Here is a 27406-nt window from a genome sequence, read left to right on the forward strand (position 1 = left end):
GTGCACTTTCTGTTTTGTTTTGCTTCGCAGTACTGGTCGGGCTTCCCCAGCCTTGTTTGGAGCTGCACAACCCCATATGCACTAGTGGTTGAATTTTTCAAGTTCTGGATCCATCCACCCCTTTTTGGGTCTCAGAGCGCAGGAGAGTTTGTTTCTGGTTCTAAGAAACAGACAACTGCCAGAGATGTAAAGCTCCCTGGCAGCTGCCCGTTCTAGTGTGAATTTGCCATAACCTCTGGGGAAAATGAGAACAACTGTGCTTGAAAAGTGCATAGTTTATTTGCCTTTAGTAAATCAACCCCAAAATGTGTCCCCTAGCTAATATGGGAAATAATTGCTGCAGTGAGAATGGGGATGAGAAAGCCAGAAGGGTGCTGATGGTAGAGTTCTCTATCCTTAGATAAATATTGTACTTTTTCACTTAGACCCATAGATACTCACCTTTCAAGTGCTACTCACCACTCCATTGCCCTATCAGAACCCCTGTTATATGTCCACTGAAGGTAAGCATCAGCAGTCAGGGGGTTGTTCTTACAAAAATGACCCAAAGCGACAGTCTCCTAAATTAATATATGAGAGAATTATGGCAAAATGGTGTCTGTAAAGTTTTATACAGGCTCAACAGGAATTGGCAGCAGTAAAGCATGCATGGAACAGGGAAACCCAGAAACTGCCTGACAAGTAGATCCTTATCAGGGGCGGACTGATAACTCATGGGGCCCCCGGGCAATAGGGGATCATGGGGCCCCTGTGTCCTTGCCCAAACTCGAAAAAGCCTATGAAAAAGATACCAGGAGCATCTCATGGGGCCCCCTACTGACCCCAGGCCCTCGGGCAGTGCCCGAGTTTCCAAATGGTCAGTCCACCCCTGATCCTTATGTAGCACTACCTTCTTGAGGGCCGCTGTGCTTCTAGGCACCTCTAAGCTTCATACAGCCAGGCAACATGCATTTGCACACTTGCATCCAAAGTCAGTGAACAGTCCATGAGCTTGGTTTTTGTTATTTTATTAGGGAAATCAACTGTGTGTCCCTGAATTACAGGACACTGCCCCTTGTGTCTCTTTTAACATCCTGCAGTCTGAATAATAGCAGGGTGTTACATAATCAAAGTAATTAGGAGCAGAGGAACTACTGCACCCAGCATATAACATTAACCATTAGTATACAGATGCGCACCAGTAAGGAGATAACACAAGCTTAATATAAGAAACCATTAATAATAGTATATGCATCCAATATATGAACAGGTACTATGAGCAAAGGTCCCAATAGGAGTCATGTTGGATTTGTGCACATATACCCATATATATATTTTTATTAATAGAGATTATTATTATTATATAGCGCCAACAGTTTGCTCAGTGCTTTACAATATAACGGAAGACAATACAGCAACAATACAGTTCAATACAAGAGGGATAGGAGGGCCCTGCTCCTTGGAGCTTACAATCTAGGAGGGAGGGGCTAGTGGTACAAAAAGTAGTAACTGTGGGGGATGGACTGGTTGGAAGAGTGGAAGATTCCATTATTAGCTGAGGGCAGGATAGGCTTCCCTGAAGAGAAAGGCTTTCAGAGATCACCTAAAAGTGAGCAGAGTAGGCGATAGTCTGAAAATACCTCCAGATGAATGTTGCAGCAAAGTTCAGTTGCAGGGGCCCCTTAGGATGGTGTGATGCAGCGTCTTTGGGTCAGAGACCTGAAGACGAGATCAGCAGTGATGGGGAAATCTAACTGTTGTCCAACCAGCTTGGAATGCGGTTTCTAACAAGCAGAAACTATGGTGTGGCACTGGAACTCAGTCAGTTTATCTATTCTGTGCTGTAGACCCTCCCTAGTAGTTTCTAATCTGACATGTAACTGGACCTCTAACTATCGGAAATGTCCATCGGATGCATAATTTGGCTCTAGCTTATGCTGGTTACTGAGCCCTGAGCTAAGACTAGTTATAGAATCCTAGACCAAAATGGACAGAGTTAACTAAAATAACAAGAGCTGTACATGGACTCTATTACAGAAAAATAGGTTCAGCTACTAATATACAGCCAGGTGACCACTGCATATAAATAGTAACACATACCTAGCTATCTGACTCTTGGCATTTGAAATAATAATAATAGGACATAGATACTCTGTGTGTCACAAGGATTTAGATCCAGCAACTGCAGTTAAACTATTGGAACAAAGCAGTATGCTATTGTATAATAGTGCCTTCTGTCTTTGGTTTTAGCAACATGATTAGGACATGTGCCTGAGAGAGTCTATGTTCATCTACAAATAAATGCATCAGCAATTCTTACTGCAAACAGGTACATTCCCACCAGATACACCATTGAGAAGTATTTGTGCCATTAAAAATTCTGTGGTATGATGCTGTAGCTGACAGGCACAGTTTTCAACTCATTTTCCACTACTCTTGTGCAAAATGGAAATATGTGGCAAATGCAAGCATTGGAGCAGAGGCACTTAATATTGACCTATATCAGTAAATTGTAGTGGGGAAACCAAAGCTGCCATCTTGTTTTTGAAAACTTAAAAATGTGATTCTAAACAGGATTCTACTGAATTGATGTAACTTACGGGTAAAGGAGAAATTTATTTTGGGGTCCCTGAACACAGGTTATACACCTAGGCATTAGAGCCGTGATAACTGATTTGCAGCCTTGGGGCCACATGAAACCTTTGGTGCTTTTTGTACAGCTCTTGGAGTCCCTGTAGATACAAATCTTACATAGTTACATAGTTAATCTGGCTGTAAAAAAAACAAAAGTTCATCTAATTCAGCCATAAAACAAAAAAAAAACAAGTTATAATCCTACAGTCAGGTCCATAAATATTGGGACATCGACACAATTCTAACATTTTTGGCTCTATACACCACCACGATGAATTTGAAATGAAACAAACAAGATGTGCTTTAACTGCAGACTGTCAGCTTTAATTTGAGGGTATTTACATCCAAATCAGGTGAACGGTGTAGGAATTACAACAGTTTGCATATGTGCCTCCCACTTGTTAAGGGACCAAAAGTAATGGGACAGAATAATAATCATAAATCAAACTTTCACTTTTTAATACTTGGTTGCAAATCCTTTGCAATCAATTACAGCCTGAAGTCTGGAACACATAGACATCACCAGACGCTGGGTTTCATCCCTGGTGATGCTCTGCCAGGCCTCTACTGCAACTGTCTGCAGTTCCTGCTTGTTCTTGAGGCATTTTCCCTTCAGTTTTGTCTTCAGCAAGTGAAATGCATGCTCAGTCGGATTCAGGTCAGGTGAATGACTTGGCCATTGCATAACATTCCACTTCTTTCCCTTAAAAACTCTTTGGTTGCTTTTGCAGTATGCTTTGGGTCATTGTCCATCTGCACTGTGAAGCGGCGTCCAATGAGTTGTGAAGCATTTGGCTGAATATGAGCAGATAATATTGCCCGAAACACTTCAGAATTCATCCTGCTGCTTTTGTCAGCAGTCACATCATCAATAAATACAAGAGAACCAGTTCCATTGGCAGCCATACATGCCCACGCCATCACACTACCACCACCATGCTTCACTGATGAGGTGGTATGCTTAGGATCATGAGCAGTTCCTTTCCTTCTCCATACTCTTCTCTTCCCATCACTCTAGTACAAGTTGATCGTGGTCTCATCTGTCCATAGGATGTTGTTTCAGAACTGTGAAGGCTTTTTTAGATGTCGTTTGGCAAACTCTAATCTGGCCCTCCTGTTTTTGATGCTCACCAATGGTTTACATCTTGTGGTGAACCCTCTGTATTCACTGTGGTGAAGTCTTCTCTTGGTTGTTGACTTTGACACACATACACCTTCCTCCTGGAGAGTGTTCTTGATCTGGCCAACTGTTGTAAAGGGTGTTTTCTTCACCAGGGAAAGAATTCTTCGGTCATCCACCACAGTTGTTTTCCGTGGTCTTCCGGGTCTTTTAGTGTTGCTGAGCTCACCGATGCGTTCCTTCTTTTTAAGAATGTTCCAAACAGTTGTTTTGGCCACGCCTTATGTTTTTGCTATCTCTCTGATGGGTTTGTTTTGTTTTTTCAGCCTAATGATGGCTTGCTTCACTGATAGTGACAGCTCTTTGGATCTCATCTTGAGAGTTGACAGCAACAGATTCCAAATGCAAATAGCACACTTGAAATGAACTCTGGACCTTTTATCTGCTCATTGTAATTGGGATAATGAAGGAATAACACACACCTGGCCATGGAACAGCTGAGAAGCTACATGTCCTATTACTTTTGGTCCCTTAACAAGTGGGAGGCACATATGCAAACTGTTGTAATTCCTACACCGTTCATCTGATTTGGATGTAAATACCCTCAAATTAAAGCTGACAGTCTGCAGTTAAAGCCCATCTTGTTTGTTTCATTTCAAATTCATTGTGGTGGTGTATAGAGCCAAAAATGTTAGAATTGTGTCGATGTCCCAATATTTATGGAACTGACTGTAAACCCACAGTTAATCCAGAAGAAGGCAAAAAGCCTCAGCAAAGCAGGATCCAATTTGCTCCTGCAGGGGAAAAAATTCCTTCCTGATCCCCCGAGAGGCAATCAGATAGTCCCTGGATCAACTTTACCTATAAATGTTACTATCCAGTTATTTTATGAGTATCTAGGAAAGAATCTAGGCCTTTTTTAAAGCAATCCACTGAGCTGGCTAGAGCCAACTCTTGAAGGAGTCTATGCCACATTTTCATAGCTCCTACTATGAAGAAACCTTTCCGTATTTGGAGATTAAATCTCTTTTCCTGCCCCCTTGTCCTCTGTGATGACCTCACAGTGAATAACTCTACACCATGTTCACCATATGAACCACTGATGTATTTATACACATTGATCCCCCCTTAATCTCCTCTTCTCCAGAGAGAATAATTTCAGTTCCTCTAATCTTTCCTCATAGCTGAGCTCCTCCATACCTCTTATCAGTTTGGTTGCCCTTCTCTGCAATTTCTCCTGTTCCCCAATGTTCTTTTTGTGAATTGGTGCCCAAAATTGAACTACATATTCCAGATGAGGTCTTACTAACGCTTTTTACAGGGGTAATATGATATCTCTCTCTCTGGAGTCTATACTTCTTTTAATACAAGAGAGGATTTTGCTCGCTTTAGAAACTGCAGCTTGGCATTGCATGCCATTATTAAGCTTGTGATCTACCAGAACTGCCAGATCCTTCTCCACCATTGATTCCCCCAGTTGTACCCCCCCTAGTATGTATGATGCATGCATATTCTTAGCCCCCAAGTGCATAACCTTACATTTATCAAAATTAAACCTCATTTGCCACATAGTTGCCCAAATAAACAGTGCATTGAGGTCGGCTTGTAAGTTGGAGACATCCTGTAAGGACGTTATTCCACTGCACAGCTTGGTGTCATCTGCAAAGACTGAAACAATATTTTTAATCCCAGACCCTATAGCATTTACAAATATATTGAAAAGTAAGGGTCCCAACACTGAACACCACTGACAACCATATACCATTCAGAGTATGAATCATTAACCACTACTCTCTGAATACAATCTTTTAGCCAGTTTTCTATCCATTTTCATACTGATTTTTTCAAGCTTATAGACTTTACCTTACACATTAGCCATGTGTGGGGAACTGTGTCAAACACTTTTGCAAAATCCAAATATACCACGTCCACCACCATCCCTCTGTCCACGGTTTTGCTCACCTCCTCATTAAAAGAAATTAGATTTGTTTGACAACATCTGTCTTTCATGAATCCATACTCTGTTGCTTAAAGTATTTTTTTCCAGCAAGAACTAATCTATGTGGTCTTTTATTAAACTCTCCAGTATCTTCCCAACCATAAATGTTAGACTAACAGGTATATAATTACTTGGTAAATATTTTGATCCCTTTTTAATTATATGCACCACATTGGCCTTTCACTAATCTGTGTTTTCCTATTGCCCTGTTAAAGCAGTGATTTCTTTTAGTCTCATGTAATATGTCTCCAGTCAGTGACTTTCTCCAGAAGTACAGTCATGGCTATAAATATTGGCACCCTTGCATTTCTGTCAGATAATGCACCACTTCACCCAGAAAATTGTTGCAATTACAAATATTTAGGCATTCTCATGTTTATTTCTTTTGTTTGTATTGGTATAGCCACTTTTTTAGTGGAGAAACAAAAAGCCAAATCTGACACATTCCATGCAAAACCCCAGAATTGGACTAGGCAAACTTATTGGCCCCTTCTCCAAATTGTAAGAAATAATTGAATTCCAAGTTTGTGATGGTCCTGTAATTTGTAATTAAACTCACTTATCAATTAACATGTGCTGACAATATAGAAATCACACCGGCAACCAGTTAAAATGGTGAAACATTGACTCAACCTTTCTGTTGTGTGTATCTGTGTGCTATATGGAGCATGGAGAAGAGAAAGAGCAGCAAAGAATTGTGTGAGGATTTGAGAACAAAAATATGTAAAGCACTGCGTAAATTGACAGCGCTATACAAGTACCTGAAATAAATAATAAATAAAAATAAAATTGTGGAAAAGCATGGGCAATCTCAAGGTTACAAGTCCATCTCCAGAGATCTTAATGTTTCTGTTTCCACTGTGCACAACATTGTCAAGAAGTTTACAGTGGATTGCACTGTAGCTAATCTCCCTGAACTTGAATGAAAGAGAAAAATTGATCAAAGATTGCAACAAAGGATTGTTCGAATGGTGGCTAAAGAACTTCGATGAACTTCCAGACAAATTCAAGCTGACCTGCAGGCACAGGGTACAACTGTGTCAGCTCGGACTCTTTGTGCATGAATGTTCACATGCCTGATGAAGGGGTCCTGCATGACTCCGAAACGTTGCTTTGCTGTAACTATGTGAGTGCAAATTAAAGCTTTGGACCCTTATTGGAGATCCACGGTGTGCTGGTGACATTTATTTAGCTTGTACTATACGTTGCAATCTGAATGAAAAGGGACGCTATGGCAGGAGACCCAGCAGGACCCACTGCTGACACAGAAACATAAAAAGCCATACTGGAGTTTGCCAAAACTTACCTGAGGAAGCCAAAATCCTTTTGGGAGAATGTTCTGTGGACAGACAAAACAAAATTACAGCTTTTCGGTAAAGCTCATCATTCTACTGTTTTCAGAAAATGAAATGAGGCCTTTAAAGAAAGAATACAGCCCCTACAGTCAAACAGGGAAGCCCCAAAAGGCTTACTTTGACTTACAACTCAGGATGCCAAGGAGGTTCATTGATGTTTTGGGGTGGCCTTGCTGCTTCAGGCACTGATGTCTTGACCGTGTGCATGGGATTATAAAATCTGAAGACTATGAAAGAATTCTAGGGTGCAATGTACGGCCCAGTGTCAGAAAGTTGGGTCTCCATCACAGGTCATGGGTCTTACAACAGGACAATGACCCGAAGGACACGTCAAAAAGCACCATGAAATGGTTTCAGACAAAGCACCGAAGAGAACTGAACTGGCCAGCAATGAGTCCAGATCTCAATCCCACCATACAACACCTCTGGAGAGATCTTAAAACAGCAGATGGGAAAAGGAACCCCTTTATTCTGAGAGACCTGGAGCAGTTGGTGAAAGAAAAGTAGTCCAAAATTCCAGAAGCAAGGTGTAAGAAACTCATTCTTGGTTACAGGAAGTGTTTGACCTTTTCCAAGGGGAGTGCTACCAAATATAAAATTGAGGGTGCTAATAATTTTGTCCAGTCCATTTTTGGCTTTTTCGGTGGAACGTGTCAGATTTAGCTTTTTGTTTTTCCACTTTTTTGTGTCATATCAATACAAAACAAAAGAAATAAACATGAGAATGCATAAAAATTTGTAATTGCAACAATATTCTGGGCAAAGTGATGCATTATCTGACAGAAATGCAGGGTGCCAATATTTTTGGCCATGACTGCATGTCCCTAGTCTCCAATAAACATTTTTACAGTCTCTGACAGTCTCCTGCACCATGTTCACAGTTACTGACCATCTCTTGTATCGTGTCTGCAAGCTCTATCTTTTATACCATGTCCACAGTCTGACCATATCTTGTATCATGGCTGCAGTCTCTAGCTATCTCTTGTATCGTCTCTGCAGTCACTAATCATCTCCTGTACTATATCAAAATACTAAACGAACTGCGCCACAAAAAAATTTAACCAGTGCAGCAGCTGTCAGCATATGGAGTTCCTATAATTAGTAACAAATGATGGCAGCGCTTGATCTGATTATGTTATGTGGATCATTACAAATATTCAACAAAAAATAACAACCTAAATTGCTTATTCAAAATGACAAAAGTGACAGGTGCTCAAATATAAAGTGACAAGCAGGGGCGGACTGACCATTTGGAAACTCGGGCACTTTCCGAGGGCCCGGGGTCAGTAGGGGGCCCCATGAGATGTCCTTGGTACCTTTTTCATAGGCTTTTTTGAGTTTGGGCAAGGACACAGGGGCCCCATGATCCCCTATTGCCCGGGGGCCCCATGAGCTGTCAGTCCGCCCCTGGTGACAAGTGCTAGAAATATATCTAAAGTATAATCAACATTTCATCATTAAACCTTGTTTTTTTTATACACTTAATATCTTATCAGTTCATAAATATCTCAAAAAAGTTCATATGTGCCATTTTTACTTCAATAAAGTGTCTTGTGAAAAAAAATTTTTAAGAAAAAAAATGTGAAAGAAAGACACAAATTCTTATGTTCTTGCTCCTGATTCAATCCACCACCATTGACTGATCACCAACACCATATGCTCCAAATGACTCACCAGATAAAATGACTGGTTTTATACAAGGAACACGGAACTCCTATGGATCCTCAGGTAATGTATGCAGACCACAACTCAGCAATGTCATTCATATGGACCCGGTATAATTATATACATCAAGGGAAGGAAGAACAAAAGAAACCTTCATCGTGCTAAATTGTATAAAAGGAAGAAATTCCACTAAAAAAACACACATTAAAGAGTGTCTGGCATGACACTGGGCATCTATTGCATACATCTAAATAGAGCTGGCTTCAGACCCTTTCCTCTGGCTGCAAGCACAGACTCCAACACCATGGTGGCATCATGTCCAGAAGCCGCGCTCTACATACGTTTCGTCTACCAATGTCTGACAAGATATTAAGAGTATAAAAAAAACAAGGTTTGATGATGAAAGGACGTTGTAAGAAGTTCTTAACCATACCCATGACAAGCTTTACAGTTCTCCTAGGTGCCTCCACTGAGATCATGGCAGTAGGGATGTACATTCATTCAGTTTATGGACCAATGTGATGAAGCTTCCAGAATCTAATAATGCCTCCACTGGATGTCCTTCTATTGTAATAGAACAAATAGCAGCATGCATTTCCCCTGGTCACATTACATAGGAGACATTGTCCCAGTCCTTGCAAGCCTGTTCCCAAAAAGATACCCCTTTTGGGTTAGTAGACTGTGCATGTCTAGCACCCATTGGTGTCTCACCCCATCCTTAATAGCCTGTTTACCACTTTAATAAAAAGGAACAGTCTTACCCGAGATTGATGTTTTCTTGTTTCCAAGGGTTATCAACTTGGAGGACAGTTCCCAGAAATAGTCCTTTGAAAAAGCACGCTGCTTAACAAGGAACACCAGCTCATCCACACTCTTAGACTCTGTATTACTAATGCACAGATGTCTCTTAACAGGCAAGGTTCTGATGTAGCATTTTCAGATCATTCTCTCCACAATCTAATCAGGCTTGAGTGACCCCTATTGCAACCACTTAATTGTAAAGTGGAACAAGGCATACACGTGGGACGTTATGAGCTTCCCAGAATCATATTGGTATGGGAATACAAGTTTCAGTTGGACGCCTATAGTAACCCCAAGCTTGACTACTATTTCTTCTTTACGTTTAGGATACTCCTTGGCATCCTGAGTTGTAAGTCAAAGTAGGCCTTTTGGGGCTTCCCTGTTAAAAAGGGTGCTTGCACATTCACCCTCTGTTCCTTGGTAGCTTCCTATGTTCAGCAACTCTCTCAAAGATGTCGAGGTAAGCTTCAACATTGTCCTCCAGGGACAATTTTTATAAAGTGCTCTGCACCAGTTATTGAGGTGAAGAAGTTGCCTCCTGCACTACCATCTGCCTCTCCAACAGGGATTGCATCTGCTGCTGTGGAGACAGGTAAAATGTGGCCATAGGAAAGGATACTTCTTCCCAACCAGCGCCCTGCAAAGCATCTAAGCTCCAGGACCCAGAACAGAACTTATAAAAATTTTGAGACATCAAACAGTTTGTTTTATCCATCTCAATCAAAAACCTTTTCTGCCACTTGTGACATGTGTTGAGTCAGATGTTATGTGATGAACATTGGTTGTAATCCAGCCATGCTTCTACCAATATGTGACAATAGCACTCTCAGTCTCACCAGGTACATAGATTTTTCAAGCCCTGCTGGTACAGTCCCTCTTTTCTGGTCCCTAAAGAAGGTGTTGACAAGAATGACCTGACCAGTTAAGGGGTCTGAGTAATGGCCAGTGGGATGTCAAGGATGTTTATGATTGTACAGCTGCCACCTCAGCCAGATAATTTTCTAAATGTATTTATATTTTCATATACCTACTGTTACATTCAGGTAGCCAGTATATCATAGTACAGAACAAGATTTCCTTTTGTAGTAATTCAAATATGATACCCTTGGAGATGGAATGTGCATAATCTGCCTCCTACACCTCATAACATAGGCATGTTTGGTCTTAAAATGCTACTGATTAGCTGATACATGGGAATACGTTCTTATTCTTGTTTAAATGTTATTAGCTCAAGATTTATGAAACATGTTTAAATGTTGGTTTTGCAGAGAAAGGGATATTATCATCTACAAATGTTGTTTGCATTCCACTGCTTGTTAACATATTTATGATAAGTTGTATCTCTGGCTCTGCAATGAGAAATACTCTGACAAGAATGTTAATTCCCTTAATGGCCTGCTAAGCTATGTATGACAGTTTTAATAGGGTTCGTAAACCAGACCTGGATAAACATGTTGTGATGGGAAATATGATAGGCCTCTTTAGCAGATCTATAATCATCAGTGTTCTGCTAGTTAATGTTATTGCAGCATCATTATTGCAATTCCTGAGGTTGAATAGAGCCCTTTTGAAGTTTCCATTTATCTTTTATAAAATATATTCAGTTTAAAATGTGTCCATTGTAATGGAATTCTAGATGTCCATGGGTTGGGAGTGTGGGCTGGTGGGGGTGTACGGAATGTGACAATTCTCTGGTGACCCTACAGATTTAAAAGTTTATTAGAATTTGTGTCACAAAGTGGTGAATTTTAACAGAATAAAGATGCAATGGTTCTTCTGATTCAGTTTTGGGGTGTAAAGACTGCATTACTGTGGCACCCAATGTCATGTGTATGTGAAACCTATTTGAAAAACAATATACTTTAAGAGTGCATGTCCTATGGTAACAAAAAACACTTCTCAAAAAAATTAAAGGAACACTCTTTAATCAGAGTATAGCATCAAGTCAATTAAACTCCTGGGATATTGATCTGGTCAGTTAAGTAGCAGAGGGGGTTGTTAATCAGTTTCAGCTGCTTTGGTGTTAATGAAATTAACAACAAGGGCACTAGATGGGCAACAATGAGACGGGCAACAATGAGACGACCCCCAAGACAGGAATTGTTTTACAGCTGGAGGCTAATGACATTTTTTCCCTACTCATCTTTTCTGACTGTTTTTTTTACTAGTTTTGCATTTGGCTAGGGTCAGTGTCACTACTGGTAGCATGAGGCGATACCTGGACTCTACAGAGGCTGCACAGGCAGTCCAACTCCTCCAGGATGGCACAACAATACGTGCCATTGCCAGAAGATTTGCTGTGTCTCCCAGCGCAGTCTCAAGAGCATGGAGGAGATTCCAAGAGACAGACAGTTACTCTAGGAGAGCTGGACAGGGCTGTAGAAAGTCTGTAGCCCCTCAGAAAGCCCGGTATCTGCTCCCTTGTGCACAGGGGAACAGATTGAGCGCTGTCAGAGCCCTAAAAAATGACCTCCAGTAGACTACTGGTGTGAATGTCTCTGACCAAACAATCAGAAACAGACTGGCACCCTGTGCTTTTCACAGATGAGAGCAGGTTCACCCTGAGCACATGTGACAGACTTGAAAGGGTCTGAAGAAGCCATGGAGAACTTTATGCTGCCTGTAACATCATTTAGCATGAATGTTTTGGTGGTGAGTCACTGATGGTCTGGGAGGTATATCCATGGAGGGAGGCACAGACCTCTACATTCTAGACAATGGCACCCTGGCTGCCATTAGGTATTGGGATGAAATCCTTGGACCCATTGTCTGACCCTATGCTGGTGCAGTGGGTCCTGGGTTCCTCCTGGTGCACGACAATGCCCGGCCTCATGTGGAGAGACTATGCAGGCAGTTCCTGGAGGATGAAGGAATTGATACCTTTGAATGGCCCCCATATCAGTGTAGATATCCAGCATATTTTTCTCCATTGAGATCTGATCTATTTTCAAAGTGTTCCTAATTTTTTGAGCAGTTCATATAGTTACAAAATGAAATGAGCCTGATATGGTTGAATAAAATCTAAACAATTTAACAAATATTGTAAAAAGCAATCAAGTTTTGGAGAGTCCTGGGGTGTACCAAGTGAGTTTGAAAATCACACACTCAAGAGGACTTGTCAAATGAACTATGAATGTTTCTAAGGTAACTTACTACTGTATATCGCCCTGGCATTGTGTATTCCTTTTTTAAAGTTATGTCATTATACAAAAAAAATGCAATGGAGCAGCTTTTTGTAATGAAAGCAATAAATACTTTTCTATCCTGCTGCCCACTGCACCAAATTCTGCTTTGTTACAGGTCTTACCTTGCTGACAGATCTTCAGCATCTGACACACTTCCAGATGTGTTCGATGCCTGGTCCGCTACTGTTCTCCGTGGTTCTTTTCATCAGTCCCTGTGTCCTATAAGGCAGGGACCACTAGAGGAAACCACAGAGTGCAATGAAGAATGCCAGCATCCAACACTTGCAGAAGAGTTAAATGCTGAACATTGTGCAGTAAAGCTGGGATCTTCAAAAAGTGGAATTCGGTGGTGAAGGCAGTGAAGCAGGGCAGGTAAATACAGTTGTGGCCAAAATTATTCAACCCCCACTGAAATTGAGTGTTTTGGCCAGTTTGACATTGCTTTTGATCATTCAGTCATCTTGCTTACATTTACATTAAAGAGGCACTTGTAGGTCAGACAAATATAACATAACAGTTATAATGAAATAACCACAAATGTCTTTTCTGTGCTCACAGCATTATCAGTTTTATTCAACCCCCAAGTGACATTCAATCTTAGTACTTAGTACAGCATCCTTTTACAGTTATAACAGCTTTTAAACGTGAAGCATAGCTTGACACAAGTGTCTTGCAGCGATCTACGGGTATCTTCGCCCATTCTTCATGGGCAAAGGCCTCCAGTTCAGTCACATTCTTAGGCTTGCGCACTGCAACTGCTTTCTTTAAGTCCCACCAGAGGTTCTCAATCGGATTTAAGTCTGGTGACTGCGATGGCCACTCCAAAATGTTCCAGCCTTTCCTCTGCAACCATGCTCTAGTGGACTTGGAGGTATGCTTGGGATCATTGTCCTGTTGAAAGGTCCAACGTCTCCCAAGCCTCAGGTGTGTGACGGACTGCATCACGTTTCCATCCAATATCTCCTGGTACTGAAGAGAATTCATGGTACCTTGCACACGCTGAAGCTTCCCTGTACCTGCAGAAGCAAAACAGCCCCAAAGCATGATTGACCCTCCACCATGCTTCACAGTAGGCAAGGTGTTCTTTTCATCATAGGCCTTGTTCTTCCTCCTCCAAACATAGCGTTGATCCATGGGCCCAAACAGTTCTAATTTTGTTTCATCAGTCCACAGAACACTATCCCACAACTTTTGTGGTTTGTCCACATGGCTTTTGGCATACTGCAGTCGACTCTTCTTATTCTTTGGAGACAGCAAGGGGGTACGCCTGGGAGTTCTGGCACGGAGGCCTTCATTACGCAGTGTGCGTCTTATTGTCTGGGCTGAAACTTCTGTACCCACATCTGACAAATCTTTTCTCAGTTCCTCAGCAGTCACACGGGGACTTCTCTCCACTCTACGCTTCAGGTAGCGCACAGCAGTCGAAGTCAGCATCTTCTTTCTGCCACGACCAGGTAGCGTTTCAACAGTGCCCTTTGCCTTGAATTTGCGAATGATGCTTCCTAAGGTGTCTCTTGGTATGTTTAACATCTTTGCAATCTTCTTATAGCCATTGCCCTTCCTGTGAAGAGAAATCACCTCTTCTCTTGTCTTCCTGGACCATTCTCTTGCCTTCACCATGTTTGTAACCACACCAGTAAATGTCTAGAAGGAGCTGAGTATCACAGTCATTTTAAAGCTGCCTAATTGGTGCTTATTATGCTTGATTGCTGCTCGGTGACATCCACAGGTGTTTTCAATACCTGATGGAAAGCACCTGTATGAACCTCTGTTCTTCAGAGTGGTAGTCTTTAAGGGGTTGAATAATTGTGGCAATGAAGAAACCACATAAGAACCATTTACTACTGTATTACATAAACAATTGATGTCATTTTAGTTGCATTTGGGTAGTTACAACGTCCTTGTAGGATTTGATTCTGAATACAATTCCAAATGTACACTATAGTCCCTAAACCCCTTTACAGCATTGGGGGTTGAATAATTTTGGCCACAACTGTACTAATTGCTTTCTTTACAGGGAGATACTCATTTAATTTAAATAAATCAAGTAGCAACAAGTTGTTTTAACCATCGCTTATTGTAGCTGCATGAACATGCACATTAGTAAATAATATCAAGTGAATTATCATAGACAGAGTGCAAGACTTTTTAAGACCAAGAATTAAGTAAAGGTTTCCATTAAACTTGATTTGTGGGTTACAGTTCTGCTTTAAACTAAAACATCTAGAACAACAAACTATAGACTAGCATACAGGGCTTCTGATTTGTGTAAATTAGTTGGTAGGTATTCTAAGAATTGATATATAAAGATATCCAATAACAGAGAATCAGCAGAGATACTGAAACACAAGTCAGTACTTTAAAATAATAGACATCATCTTACCAGTTGTCTTTTTTCCAGGTGCTGTATATAAAGACAAATGCCCCATCCAGCCCTACATACCTATCTTTCTGATGGTGACAGGAGCCACACACTTAGCAGCTTTTCTTATATTGCTTGTCAGATCTGTATTTGAGACCTGCAGCATGATTCTAGAAGGTCTGATAGGAACATTCAGCTTTGCTTGGTTTATAACAGGTAAGTGTTGTACATAAGGCACATTAGGCTATATAGTGTCACTAAAAAAACAAAACTCTTCTGTATATTTCAACTTGATCACTTCTCCCTCCTCTATTCACTGCTGTATAGCATCTCCCCACTGCTGTCCATTATCTTTTGTCTGTCTTTGGTCTCTCCTCTTTTATTCTTGTTTCTTACTCTGCTTTATTTAGTTTGTGTGGGTTCTTTGTTGTAGTTTATCAAAGAGGTAATATTTTCAGATGTTATTAATGCCTGGAATTATTCTTTTGTGATTTTAACTCCTTGTTTACTACATGACAATGTAAAATAGGGCACTGAGGGTACCTATAGGTGTAAAATGAATATCTCCTAGTGGAGCCATTTTGGGGTATCCCCAGAGGAGCCACATAATTGTTCTGTGATTTCTTTTCACACCTAAAGATAATACAGATAGCTCACCCCACACTTACCGACATACTTTGAGGTATTTCAAAGAATTTGCTAGGTCAAACATAGCTAAAAGAAGAGAGAATTAGCAAGTGTACTTTATACAATCAATAAAATTATAGTGTTACTTCAAAAGATACCATTAACCTCCCTGGCGGTCTAACTAATCAATATTTTTGAATGTCAAAGAGGTACATTGTTCTTCATGGAAATTTATTTTATATTGTAGGCCTGTAATTCTTAGGAATAATTCACTTAACCTCCCTGGCGGTATTCCCGAGTGTAGCTCGGGGTAAAGTTTCAGCACCACAAGCGGTAACCCCAAGCTACACTCGGGCTAACCATGCGGCGCTGCTCCACGATCCCTCAATCACTTACCTTGTCCTGCGCTCTCGCGATGTCCCTCCTGCAGTGTCCCCGGCAATGTAATCCGGCGGATGCCGGCATCTGTCATCTGGGTTCCATCCCCTGCGAGCGTCGGGACGTACGGGGGATGGAACGGTGTGAAATTTGAAAATGACAAAAAGTGACATTCACTAAAATCACATAGTATAACATTACTGTATCAAAGCATTGCACATACATTTTTTCCCGAGTGCTTTGTCCTGTTCCCTGCCTGCATTTTTACTGATCTTTCTGCCTGGAAACTGAGAAATGTCCATGGCATCCAAAAAGTGTCCCTTTAGGTCAAAAGCGGTTTTAGACCAACTAGAGAACAGCGATAGTAAATTAGAACCACTTGCAGAATTTAATGATAATGATTCGTGGGGAAATTCGTCATCAGACACTGAAAATGATTTTGCGACTTTGCTCAGTGATGTGCGAACTTGGCGCTATATTTCAAATTTCAGTGTTTTTGGTTTGATTATATTATTGAATAAAATGTATTATTATTATATTATTATTTTTTATGATTATTTATTAAATTATAATTTATGATTTCGTGTTTCAAGTTTTATCCTACCTGGGATGTTTACTAGACTCTTGTTCGGACAGATTTCAGTGAGTTATTCCTAAACATTACAGGCCTACAATAAAAAAAATATATATTTCCATGCAAAAAAATGTACCGCTTTGAGCACAGAAATATGGACATAATCAGACCGCTAGGGAGGTTAAATCTGTCCAAACAAGTCTAGTAAACATGATAAAATTTGAAACAAAAAATCATAAATTATAATATAATAAATAATTATAAGAAATAATAATATAATAATAATAATAAACTTAATTCAATAATGTAATCAAACCAAAAACACTGAAATTTGAAATAGAGCACCAAGTTTGAACATCGCTGAGCAAAGTCACAGAATCGTTTTCAGTGTCTGATGACGAATTTCCCCACAAATAACTATCGCTGAATTTTGCAAGCGATTCTAATTAACTATCACTATTCTCTAGCTGGTCTAAAGTCGCTTTTGACCTAAAGGGAAGCTTTTTAATTGCCATGGACGTTTCTCAGTTTCCAGGCAGAAAGAACAGTAAAATTGCAGGCACTAGTGAAGGGCACTGGACAAAGCACTAGGGACAAAATTTAGGTGAAATGGTTTGATACAGTAATGTAATACTAAGAGATTACAGTGTATTGTGTGTATGGCAAATTTGTACTTTTTTGAATCTCACGCTGGTTCCACCTCCCGTTCGTCCCGATGCTCTCAGGGGACGGAACCTGGAAGACGGATGCAGGCATCGGCTGGCGGACATGGCCGGGGGACACAGCGGGAGGACCTCGCGGGATCGTGGGACAAGGTAAGGCTTGAAGGATCACTGCAGTGTAATCCCGAGTGTTGCTCGGGGTTACCGCTTTTAGTACTGAAATTAACCCCGAGCTACACTCGTAATTACTGCCAGGAAGGTTAAACACCTGCAGTATTCTGGTTAACCATAATTAACAGAGCTCAACTGCATTTACCTAGCAACAATAAATAAAGAAGTCCTAACCTGCTATAACAGTCCTAGTTCTACCCTATTGGTCACTGACTATTAACAGAAATAAAGATGTAGCACTACCCCCTTAGGGGTCGTTAGGAGATCTGGGTCCCCCTATAGTCCTACACAGCCAGGCAACACACATCTTCACACAGGCTTGCATCCAGAGTCAGAAATCAGTAATGGAGCTTTGGTATTTTATTTTGGGGATTTGAACTGGGATAGGGTTAGGGGTGTACAGGATGCCCAAAGGAAACTGATGAACTGAGGAAATCTTCCTTGAACTATTCACAAGCCTTCACTGCAACACAGTCTTTGTTGGAGAGCTAGCCAGCATCTCCCAATGTACCAACCCAGACCTTTGATAAACTCCACTTCTTCACCCAGTAATCTGGAGGTATCCCTGAACAGGGGATCCAGTTCCTGTCACTTGAAATGCTGGACAGTCTCAAGTAGGTTGCCAATCTGGTTTCCCACTAGTGCACCTACCCCTATCTGCTCAGGGAGTGCAGGGGTACTCATTCAGATCCTCTCCTGTACCGCTGGTGGGTTGGTGGCTGCTACCAGACCTGTCAGCTGGGCTGTTCCTTCCCTGCCATGCAGGTGGTACTCGCTCTGGGGGCCAGTGAGCTCTGAGCTTTCTTCCTTTCCAACTCCAGGCCTGTAGGTAGGTCCAATCCCACCGGGCCTCCTCGCAGCTTCCTGCCGTCAACCTCACATCTTCCTCACAGTCTTCCACCCGAACTCTCCTGCAACTGAGCAGGCTCAAACACTTTTAAGGGTGTTGTAGCGCCTTGCCAAGCCTTCTGTTGGGTATTGGCTAGAATCCTTCAAGAGTGCAAGCCAGCCACTCCTCAGACCCACCCACTGCCTCTAGGCTTTCTTCCAAAGCTATAGAGAAGGGGGAAATTCCAGCAGGGCAGGCCTGCAGAGCCTCTCAGCTCCTGACCACAACTTGACACTCTGACTATCACACCCAGGCTGCTACTCAGCCCTCCTCTCCAACAATTAAAATCTAGCTCCCCCTAGCTTACTGGGAGGGTGCTACAAAAAAACAGTTAGCTGGCAAAGTTGGGGCTCTTGAAGAAAGCTCATCAGTTCCCAGCAGACAACAGACTCTGGTGCTCTCCTATGGGTCTCCATATATGTACTCCATTTTAGTTCAAATCTTTAGACAGGGATAGGAATTGCTGTGATGTCTTGCTTTCATTTCTGCTGAGACAGTGCCTCTTTTACCTCTTCACAAGTAGTGGAAGTGTTCTCCAGTACAGTCTGATCTCACTAGGCATGCAAATCATACCTCACACTCTTCCAGGGAGAAGGTTCTCGGTCTCTTTGCTTCACCCCCTTGTGGTCAGCTATGTCAGGGATATGTTTAGCCTGGAGCAGCTTTCACACATCTGCTTTGTTCAAGACAGTCCTCTCCCATTTCCACCCCAACCTACAAAGCACACTTCTCCTTGCTCTGTTGCATCAGCCTATCACCTCCAGGAATCAGACCCAGCCAAAATGACTGCCCCCTGCACTGGAGACACTCCATAGATGAGCATTAAAATACATATAATGCAGCGCTAATCATATAAAATATAAGACATAGTAATATATCATAATATAAAGTGAAAATATATACAATAGTCCTCAAAAATTGTCCTATAGATACATCTGGAACTCCCCCAACCAGTGCCTCTGAAGGAATAGTGAGGACAATAATAGAAAAGATCCTCCAACAACAAACTGCACACACAGCCTCTTATTGCAATTTGTTGACTACTATACTAGCAGTCAAACAGTGCATAGATCAAATAGTCATGGCAAGAGATCTCCATCTCCAGTGTTTCCAAATGAGACTTTACCCACACTATCAGCTGTCCGGCCACACAGATGTTAGATTGTCTCAAACTCATGGGCAAGAAAGAGAACAGAACTGCCTCATAGTGTACTAAACTTCAAAAATTCAGAGTTATTAAAGCTTGAGTTTGAGACAATCCAACATCTGTGTGGCCGGACTGCTGGTAGTATGGATAAGGTCCCATTTGGAAACACTGTCGATCTCCTGCCATGACTATTTGATCTATACACTGCTTGACTGCTAGTATAGTAGTCAACAAATTGCAGTAAAAGGCTGTATGTGCACTTTGTTGGTGGAGGATCTTTTCTCTTACTGGCTGTAGTCCGCCAAGTGTCCAAATCTAAAGAACTAATACTACTCTTATAGAATCCAATTATAAAACGCTTCTTCGCTGGTACCTAGTTCCTACACGTCTTGCTAAAACGTTCCCATCTGTGTCTTCTAATTGCTTTCGACATTGCGGACAAGAGGGCAGTATTCTCCATATATGGTGGAAGTGTCTGGTAGTTTATATATTTTGGATCCGGATATTTAACTTCATTTATACGGTAACGGGAATTAATATTCGTAAATCACCGGAAGTAGCCTTATTTAATTTGTTGCCCACTGATATTCCCAAGAAATCAGTTAAATTAATCCTTTATCCTCTGTTGGCAGCACAAATTACTATAGCTAGATGTTGGAGACAGTCATCCATTACGCTAGACTTGGTCTGCCACAAGTTAGCCTGCAGTTTCTTGTTTGTGTTCTTACGTTCTTGCTGCAGTCCTGTTCCTGATCCCTTCTCATGTGTTTGTCTGTGCTCATCTATGGGCGTCATCTGCTGTCCTCTGGGTTTTATTTCCTTCCCTTCCATAACTTCCTGGCCCGCCGCTTTGTTTGCCTATCTATGTAAGACATGCTCAGACTAGGCAACTTTACCTGAGCAAATAACACAAAAAACAGCGCAAAAATTAAATACATAAAAATAATCACAAATAAATAAATGTCCGTGCAAAAATATATATATAATATTTCAAACATAAGTCCTTATTTTCCCAAAAGGATTTTCAAAACAATGTTCCAAAATGTGCTTCCACCTAATCACCACGTGAAAAATAATATTGACCGCACTCACCAGATGGAGGTGAGTAATAAGCCTCATAGGATATAAGGGATCCTATAGCCCCTCAGGAGGAACTCAAATCGCCTTCACCCTGCTTAGATACAGCAATCGACTCCACTCTACTTCTCCATGGAATCCTCAATAGTGTGCAAGGAAAGAAAGGCTACATAGTGTAATACTGCCACTCAATACCATATAAATCAATAGAATAAGGACACTCACATGTTTCAATAAAATAACAGGCCTTGTTTAATAGCCTCAAAGGCTTCAAAGGAACAAGTTTCCAAATTATAAATATAGGGATCTCACGCTTTAAGGATCACTGTAGAGGATGCCAGCTTTCCACCTCAAAAATGGCTGCTTTAACCGCAAAAGTCGGCGTGCGTTCCAAATACCGGAAGTGACGTAGGCCAAGAAGACCAAGAAGACGGCAGACCAGAAGTGCATCAATGCATTTCGCCCCACCCACAGGGCATTTTCAAGACACCACCTTCAGTATCTGGCCGTCTTTTAAAACCCTTAGGGAGAGCTCTCATCCATCTCCTATGCAAATTAATAGAAACTACCTCCCACTACCACACCTGATCATTAAACCATTATAATTACCAAACAAAGTACCCACCCTCTGATCTTACCTCATCCTCTATATACTCACCGTGAGAACCCTTCACAACTTAAATACAAGACAATGATCCGCAATTAAAACAATGAAACAAAATTCCTCATAAATATAAATACAAATCACCATATATTCCAATTATCTTTAATACTCTCTGGGAAATAATGAAAGAATAAAAATAAAAATGTATTATAAATTAAAAAAAATATAAAACAAATGTACATATGTAGATCACAATTCCTTAAAAATCTCTGAAATATTTTGATATCTTTTCTAACTTCCGAATTCCTGAAATTATATCCTGTTTAGATCTCAACTTGGGGATAGATAAATGCTCCAAATCATACTCTACTATTTTTTTAAAAGTTTCCACACAGTGATTATTTGCTCTTTTAGGATTAAAGACTGATTTATTCCTTAATTTAGTATGCAAATACGGGCCTATAGTATCCTTTTGCAAATTCCCAATAGGATATAGACTTGATTTGTCACTAACAACACCCTTCTCAATAACATTATTACCACTTTGTTTCTTACTCCAAAATTCCTTTAGATTAATTTTTCTAATATATTTCTGTAAATCTATGTATGCATCCAATTTGTTAAGATCTCTATCTGGTGCAAATTTCAGACCCAAAGATAGCACTTTCAATTCTTCTTCAGTTAAAACATGATCACTTAAGTTAAAAATTCCTTGATTTAGGTCAACCTTTTTCTTTTTCCCTTGCCCTCCTCTACACCCCCTCCTTCTCCTCCTCCCCAATAGGGATACTGATCCATCCTGGGTGGCCCCCACCCTCCTCTCCCCCTCCCGGGGTGGTAGTAAGGTCCCCCTCTCCCCCTCAAATGGAAAGAACCTCTTGGACCCCCTCCTCTCCAAGGGGGTGGACCTGCAAAGCCTCCCCTAGAAAAATTATTATCTCTCCCTGTATTGTAGTTATATCCTCTAGGGGATGCCATACCCCAATTGTTAAGAGGTTAAAACTGATTTTTTACAGGTACATTATAACTAGAGATGAGCGAAGTATTCAAAAATTCGATTCGGCGAATTCGAGGAATAAATTTGATTCGATGCGAATATATTCGCTGCGAATTTTAACTTATAAAAGGGTGTTTCTAGGCTTCAGAGAGCCTTCATATTAGTGCAGAACACTGTACCTTTAATTTAAATGCCCTTGGAGTCTGCTGGGGAAGAGAAATAATACTGTCAGTCAGTATGACATGCAGATGAGTGCCGTCGATCTTAGAATCACCGCACACTTCACTCATTTGGGCAGTCACGGGGCCAAAACCAGAGTGTGGAGCCACAGTGTGGCGGTGGAGGCAGCAGCAATGGGAGGCCATACAGCACCCTATGACAAAAATGGAACCCACCAGCAGTGTGAGGAGACCTGAAAGTGGCACATGGCAGAGTGTGGCGATGGAGACAGCAGCAATGGGAGGCCGTACAGGGACACATGACACACTCTGGACCTGGCAGCAGCATTAGGAGGCAGTACAGGGGCCCATGGCAGATTACGGGCCTGGCAGCAGCAATGGGAGGCCCGTAATCTGCTAGCACCCTATGACAAAATGGAACACACCAGCAGTGTGAGGAGACCTGAAAGTGGCACATGGCAGAGTGTGGCGATGGAGACAGCAGCAATGGGAGGCCGTACAGGGACCCATGACACACTCTGGACCTGGCAGCAGCATGAGGAGGCGGTACGGGGGCCCATGGCAGATTAGGGGCCTGGCAGCAGCAATGGGAGGCCCGTAATCTGCCAGCACCCTATGACAAAAAATGGAACACACCAGCAGTGTGAGGAGACCTGAAAGTGGCACATGTTTGGGGCATGATTCATGGCGGATTTAGTCAGTTGTGTCAGGAACTGGTGGTTTGAAATCCAGACTAATCCACGCCTGATTCATTTTCACAAACGTGAGTCTCTCCACACTTTGGGTGGACAGTCGTGTCCTCCGCGGAGTTACAATACCTCCTGCCGCACTAAACACGCGCTCCGATGCCACGCTACTGGCCGGGCATGACAGCCTTTCAAGGGCAAATTCAGCTAGTTGGGGCCAAAGGTCAAGTTTCGTTGCCCAGTAGTCAAGGGGATTGTCTACCTCGGTTGGCAGGGTGCTGTCCAAGTAGGCCCAAGCCTGTTGTTTGAGGTCCTGCTCCAGGTCCACCTGATGCTGCTGCTGCTGCGGCTGGTTAGTAGTTTCCTCACTGCGCTGGTGAAGAAAGCTACTCATCATCGACTGCAGACTGAGGCAGCCGCTGCTGGTGGAGCTGCCACTGCTCCTACCACCCCACCCTTCCCCTGCTGCCATGGCAGCGGAACGCGAGCGCACAGGGCCCACAGTGTCTGAGGATGGACGTTGGCGCAGAAAGGCAGAGACCAACTGACTACATAGGTGGTTTTTATAGTACGTTATTTTGGCCTCCCTCTCAGCAGGTGTGAAAAAGGCCACCATTTTTGAACGGTAGCGAGGGTCCAACAAGGTGGACAGCCAAAAGTCATCCCTCTGTCTGATGGTTATTATTCGGCTGTCGCTACGCAAGCAACCGAGCATGCTATGGGCCATTTGTGCCAAGGAATGCGAGGGACTCCCTGCCTCCATCTCCACAGCATACTGCCACGGTGCGTCTGGGTCCTCTGTCTCCTCCTCCTCTACCAGATGCTCCTGCTCCTCCACTCCTGTCCGCTGAGTGGAAAAACCACCCATTACACTCAATAATTCCTGAGCACCAATGTCCTCCTCTACCTCCTCCTCTTCTTCCTGTCCTGCCCCCACAGGGGTCATGTGGCGTTGAGATCTGTGCGCCACGTCTACCGCACCCTGACCAGCCATTGTTAACAGCATTTGTTCCAGGACGTGCAACAGAGGAATGACGTCGTTCATCCCATAGTCCTGCCGACTCACGAATAGCGTGGCCTCCTCAAAGGGCCTGAGCAAGCGGCAGGTGTCACGCATGAGCTGCCAATGGCTGACATCTAAGTTACACAGGGGAGTACCTTTATCCGCTTGTAACATCAGGAATCTGTGATGGCCTTTCGCTGTTCGTAAAGGCGGTCTAACATATGTAGGGTTGAATTCCACCTTGTTGCAACGTCACAGCATGAGGAGTCGGTACGGGGGCCCATGGCAGATTACGGGCCTGGAAGCAGCAATGGGAGGCCCGTAATCTGCCAGCACCCTATGACAAAAAATGGAACACACCAGCAGTGTGAGGAGACCTGAAAGTGGCACATGGCAGAGTGTGTCGATGGAGACAGCAGCAATGGGAGGCCGTACAGGGACCCATGAGACACTCTGGACCTGGCAGCAGCATGAGGAGGCGGTACGGGGGCCCATGGCAGATTACGGGCCTGGCAGCAGCAATGGGAGGCCCGTAATCTGCCAGCACCCTATGACAAAATGGAACACACCAGCAGTGTGAGGAGACCTGAAAGTGGCATATGGCAGAGTGTGGCGATGGAGACAGCAGCAATGGGAGGCCGTACAGGGACCCATGAGACACTGTGGACCTGGCAGCAGCATGAGGAGGCGGTACTGGGGCCCATGGCAGATTACGGGCTTGGCAGCAGCAATGGGAGGCCCGTAATCTGCCAGCACCCTATGACAAAAAATGGAACACACCAGCAGTGTGAGGAGACCTGAAAGTGGCACATGGCAGAGTGTGGCGATGGAGACAGCAGCAATGGGAGGCCGTACAGGGACCCATGAGAGACTCTGGACCTGGCAGCAGCATGAGGAGGCGGTACGGGGGCCCATGGCAGATTACGGGCCTGGCAGCAGCAATGGGAGGCCCGTAATCTGCCAGCACCCTATGACAAAATGGAACACACCAGCAGTGTGAGGAGACCTGAAAGTGGCACATGGCAGAGTGTGGCGATGGAGACAGCAGCAATGGGAGGCCGTACAGGGACCCATGAGAGACTCTGGACCTGGCAGCAGCATGAGGAGGCGGTACTGGGGCCCATGGCAGATTACGGGCCTGGCAGCAGCAATGGGAGGCCCGTAATCTGCCAGCACCCTATGACAAAAAATGGAACACACCAGCAGTGTGAGGAGACCTGAAAGTGGCACATGTTTGGGGCATGATTCATGGCGGATTTAGTCAGTTGTGTCAGGAACTGGTGGTTTGAAATCCAGACTAATCCACGCCTGATTCATTTTCACAAACGTGAGTCTCTCCACACTTTGGGTGGACAGTCGTGTCCTCCGCGGAGTTACAATACCTCCTGCCGCACTAAACACGCGCTCCGATGCCACGCTACTGGCCGGGCATGACAGCCTTTCAAGGGCAAATTCAGCTAGTTGGGGCCAAAGGTCAAGTTTCGTTGCCCAGTAGTCAAGGGGATTGTCTACCTCGGTTGGCAGGGTGCTGTCCAAGTAGGCCCAAGCCTGTTGTTTGAGGTCCTGCTCCAGGTCCACCTGATGCTGCTGCTGCTGCGGCTGGTTAGTAGTTTCCTCACTGCGCTGGTGAAGAAAGCTACTCATCATCGACTGCAGACTGAGGCAGCCGCTGCTGGTGGAGCTGCCACTGCTCCTACCACCCCACCCCTCCCCTGCTGCCATGGCAGCGGAACGCGAGCGCACAGGGCCCACAGTGTCTGAGGATGGACGTTGGCGCAGAAAGGCAGAGACCAACTGACTACATACGTAGGTGGTTTTTATAGTACGTTATTTTGGCCTCCCTCTCAGCAGGTGTGAAAAAGGCCACCATTTTTGAACGGTAGCAAGGGTCCAACAAGGTGGACAGCCAAAAGTCATCCCTCTGTCTGATGGTTATTATTCGGCTGTCGCTACGCAAGCAACCGAGCATGCTATGGGCCATTTGTGCCAAGGAATGCGAGGGACTCCCTGCCTCCATCTCCACAGCATACTGCCACGGTGCGTCTGGGTCCTCTGTCTCCTCCTCCTCTACCAGATGCTCCTGCTCCTCCACTCCTGTCCGCTGAGTGGAAAAACCACCCATTTCACTCAATAATTCCTGAGCACAAATGTCCTCCTCTACCTCCTCCTCTTCTTCCTGTCCTGCCCCCACAGGGGTCATGTGGCGTTGAGATCTGTGCGCCACGTCTACCGCACCCTGACCAGCCATTGTTAACAGCATTTGTTCCAGTACGTGCAACAGAGGAATGACGTCGTTCATCCCATAGTCCTGCCGACTCATGAATAGCGTGGCCTCCTCAAAGGGCCTGAGCAAGCGGCAGGTGTCACGCATGAGCTGCCAATGGCTGACATCGAAGTTACACAGGGGAGTACCTTTATCCGCTTGTAACATCAGGAAATCGGTGATGGCCTTTCGCTGTTCGTAAAGGCGGTCTAACATGTGTAGGGTTGAATTCCACCTTGTTGCAACGTCGCAGATCAGGCGATGCTGTGGAATTCCGTTCTGCCGCTGCAGCTCAAGGAGGGTGTGCTTTGCGGTGTAGGAATGGCTGAAATGCATGCAAAGTTTACGTGACATTTTAAGGATGTCTTGCAGTGGGATGGTGGATTTTAGGAACCGCTTGACAACCAGATTGAACACGTGAGCCATGCATGGCGCATGGCACAACCTTCCTTGACGCAGAGCAGACACCATGTTCTTTCCGTTGTCGGTCAACATGGTTCCGATTTTCAGTTTGCGCGGAGACAGCCATCTGTCGATTTCTCTGTTCATTACACTCAGAAGTTCCTCCCCTGTGTGACTACGTTCGCCAAGGCATACCAGGTGCAGCACAGCGTGACACCGTTGCGCCCTGCACATGTGATATGCCGGTCGGGTAATGGGACTTGGCACGGGGGTGGCGGCTGAGGACACGGCGGAAGAAGAGGTGGTAGAGGCGGACATCTTTTGTGGACCAAGGACGTGCAAACGTGGAGGCAAAAGCGGCGTGACCTGTCCAAGTTGCTGGTGCGGCTGTGCCGGCACCACGTTCACCCAGTGGGCCGTAAATGACATGTACTGTCCCTGACCGTAGTTACAGCTCCACACGTCGGCGCTGCCGTGCACTTTGGCAGAGACCGACATGCTCAAAGACTGGCCCACCATCTCTTCTACATGTGAATGCAGGGCTGGCACTGCCTTTTTGGCGAAGAAATGCCGGCTTGGCACTCTCCACCGCGGCGCGGCACAAGCCATCATTTCTCGGAAAGGTGCTGAGTCCACCACTTGGAAAG

General features: G+C 43.7%; 1 protein-coding gene across 2 annotated transcripts in view; it reads left to right on the plus strand.

The window, feature by feature from the left end:
* Positions 1–27406, plus strand: part of LOC149440815 (transmembrane protein 272-like) — a 91176-nt gene that overhangs the window by 48050 nt on the left and 15720 nt on the right. Inside the window, exons 3-4 of one of the 2 annotated variants that reach the window (XM_089658116.1) lie at positions 426–503; positions 15140–15316. In XM_089658116.1, the coding sequence (XP_089514242.1) occupies positions 491–503; positions 15140–15316 (190 nt within the window). In that variant the 5' untranslated portion in view covers positions 426–490. The remainder of the gene's footprint in view (positions 1–425; positions 504–15139; positions 15317–27406) is intronic. The other variant, XM_089658115.1, reaches the window with a different exon arrangement.

The sequence above is a fragment of the Staurois parvus genome, unplaced genomic scaffold (assembly GCF_062004578.1).
Source record: "Staurois parvus isolate SC_StPar_1 unplaced genomic scaffold, SC_StPar_1.0 ptg001051l, whole genome shotgun sequence".
Classification (NCBI taxonomy): domain Eukaryota; kingdom Metazoa; phylum Chordata; class Amphibia; order Anura; family Ranidae; genus Staurois; species Staurois parvus.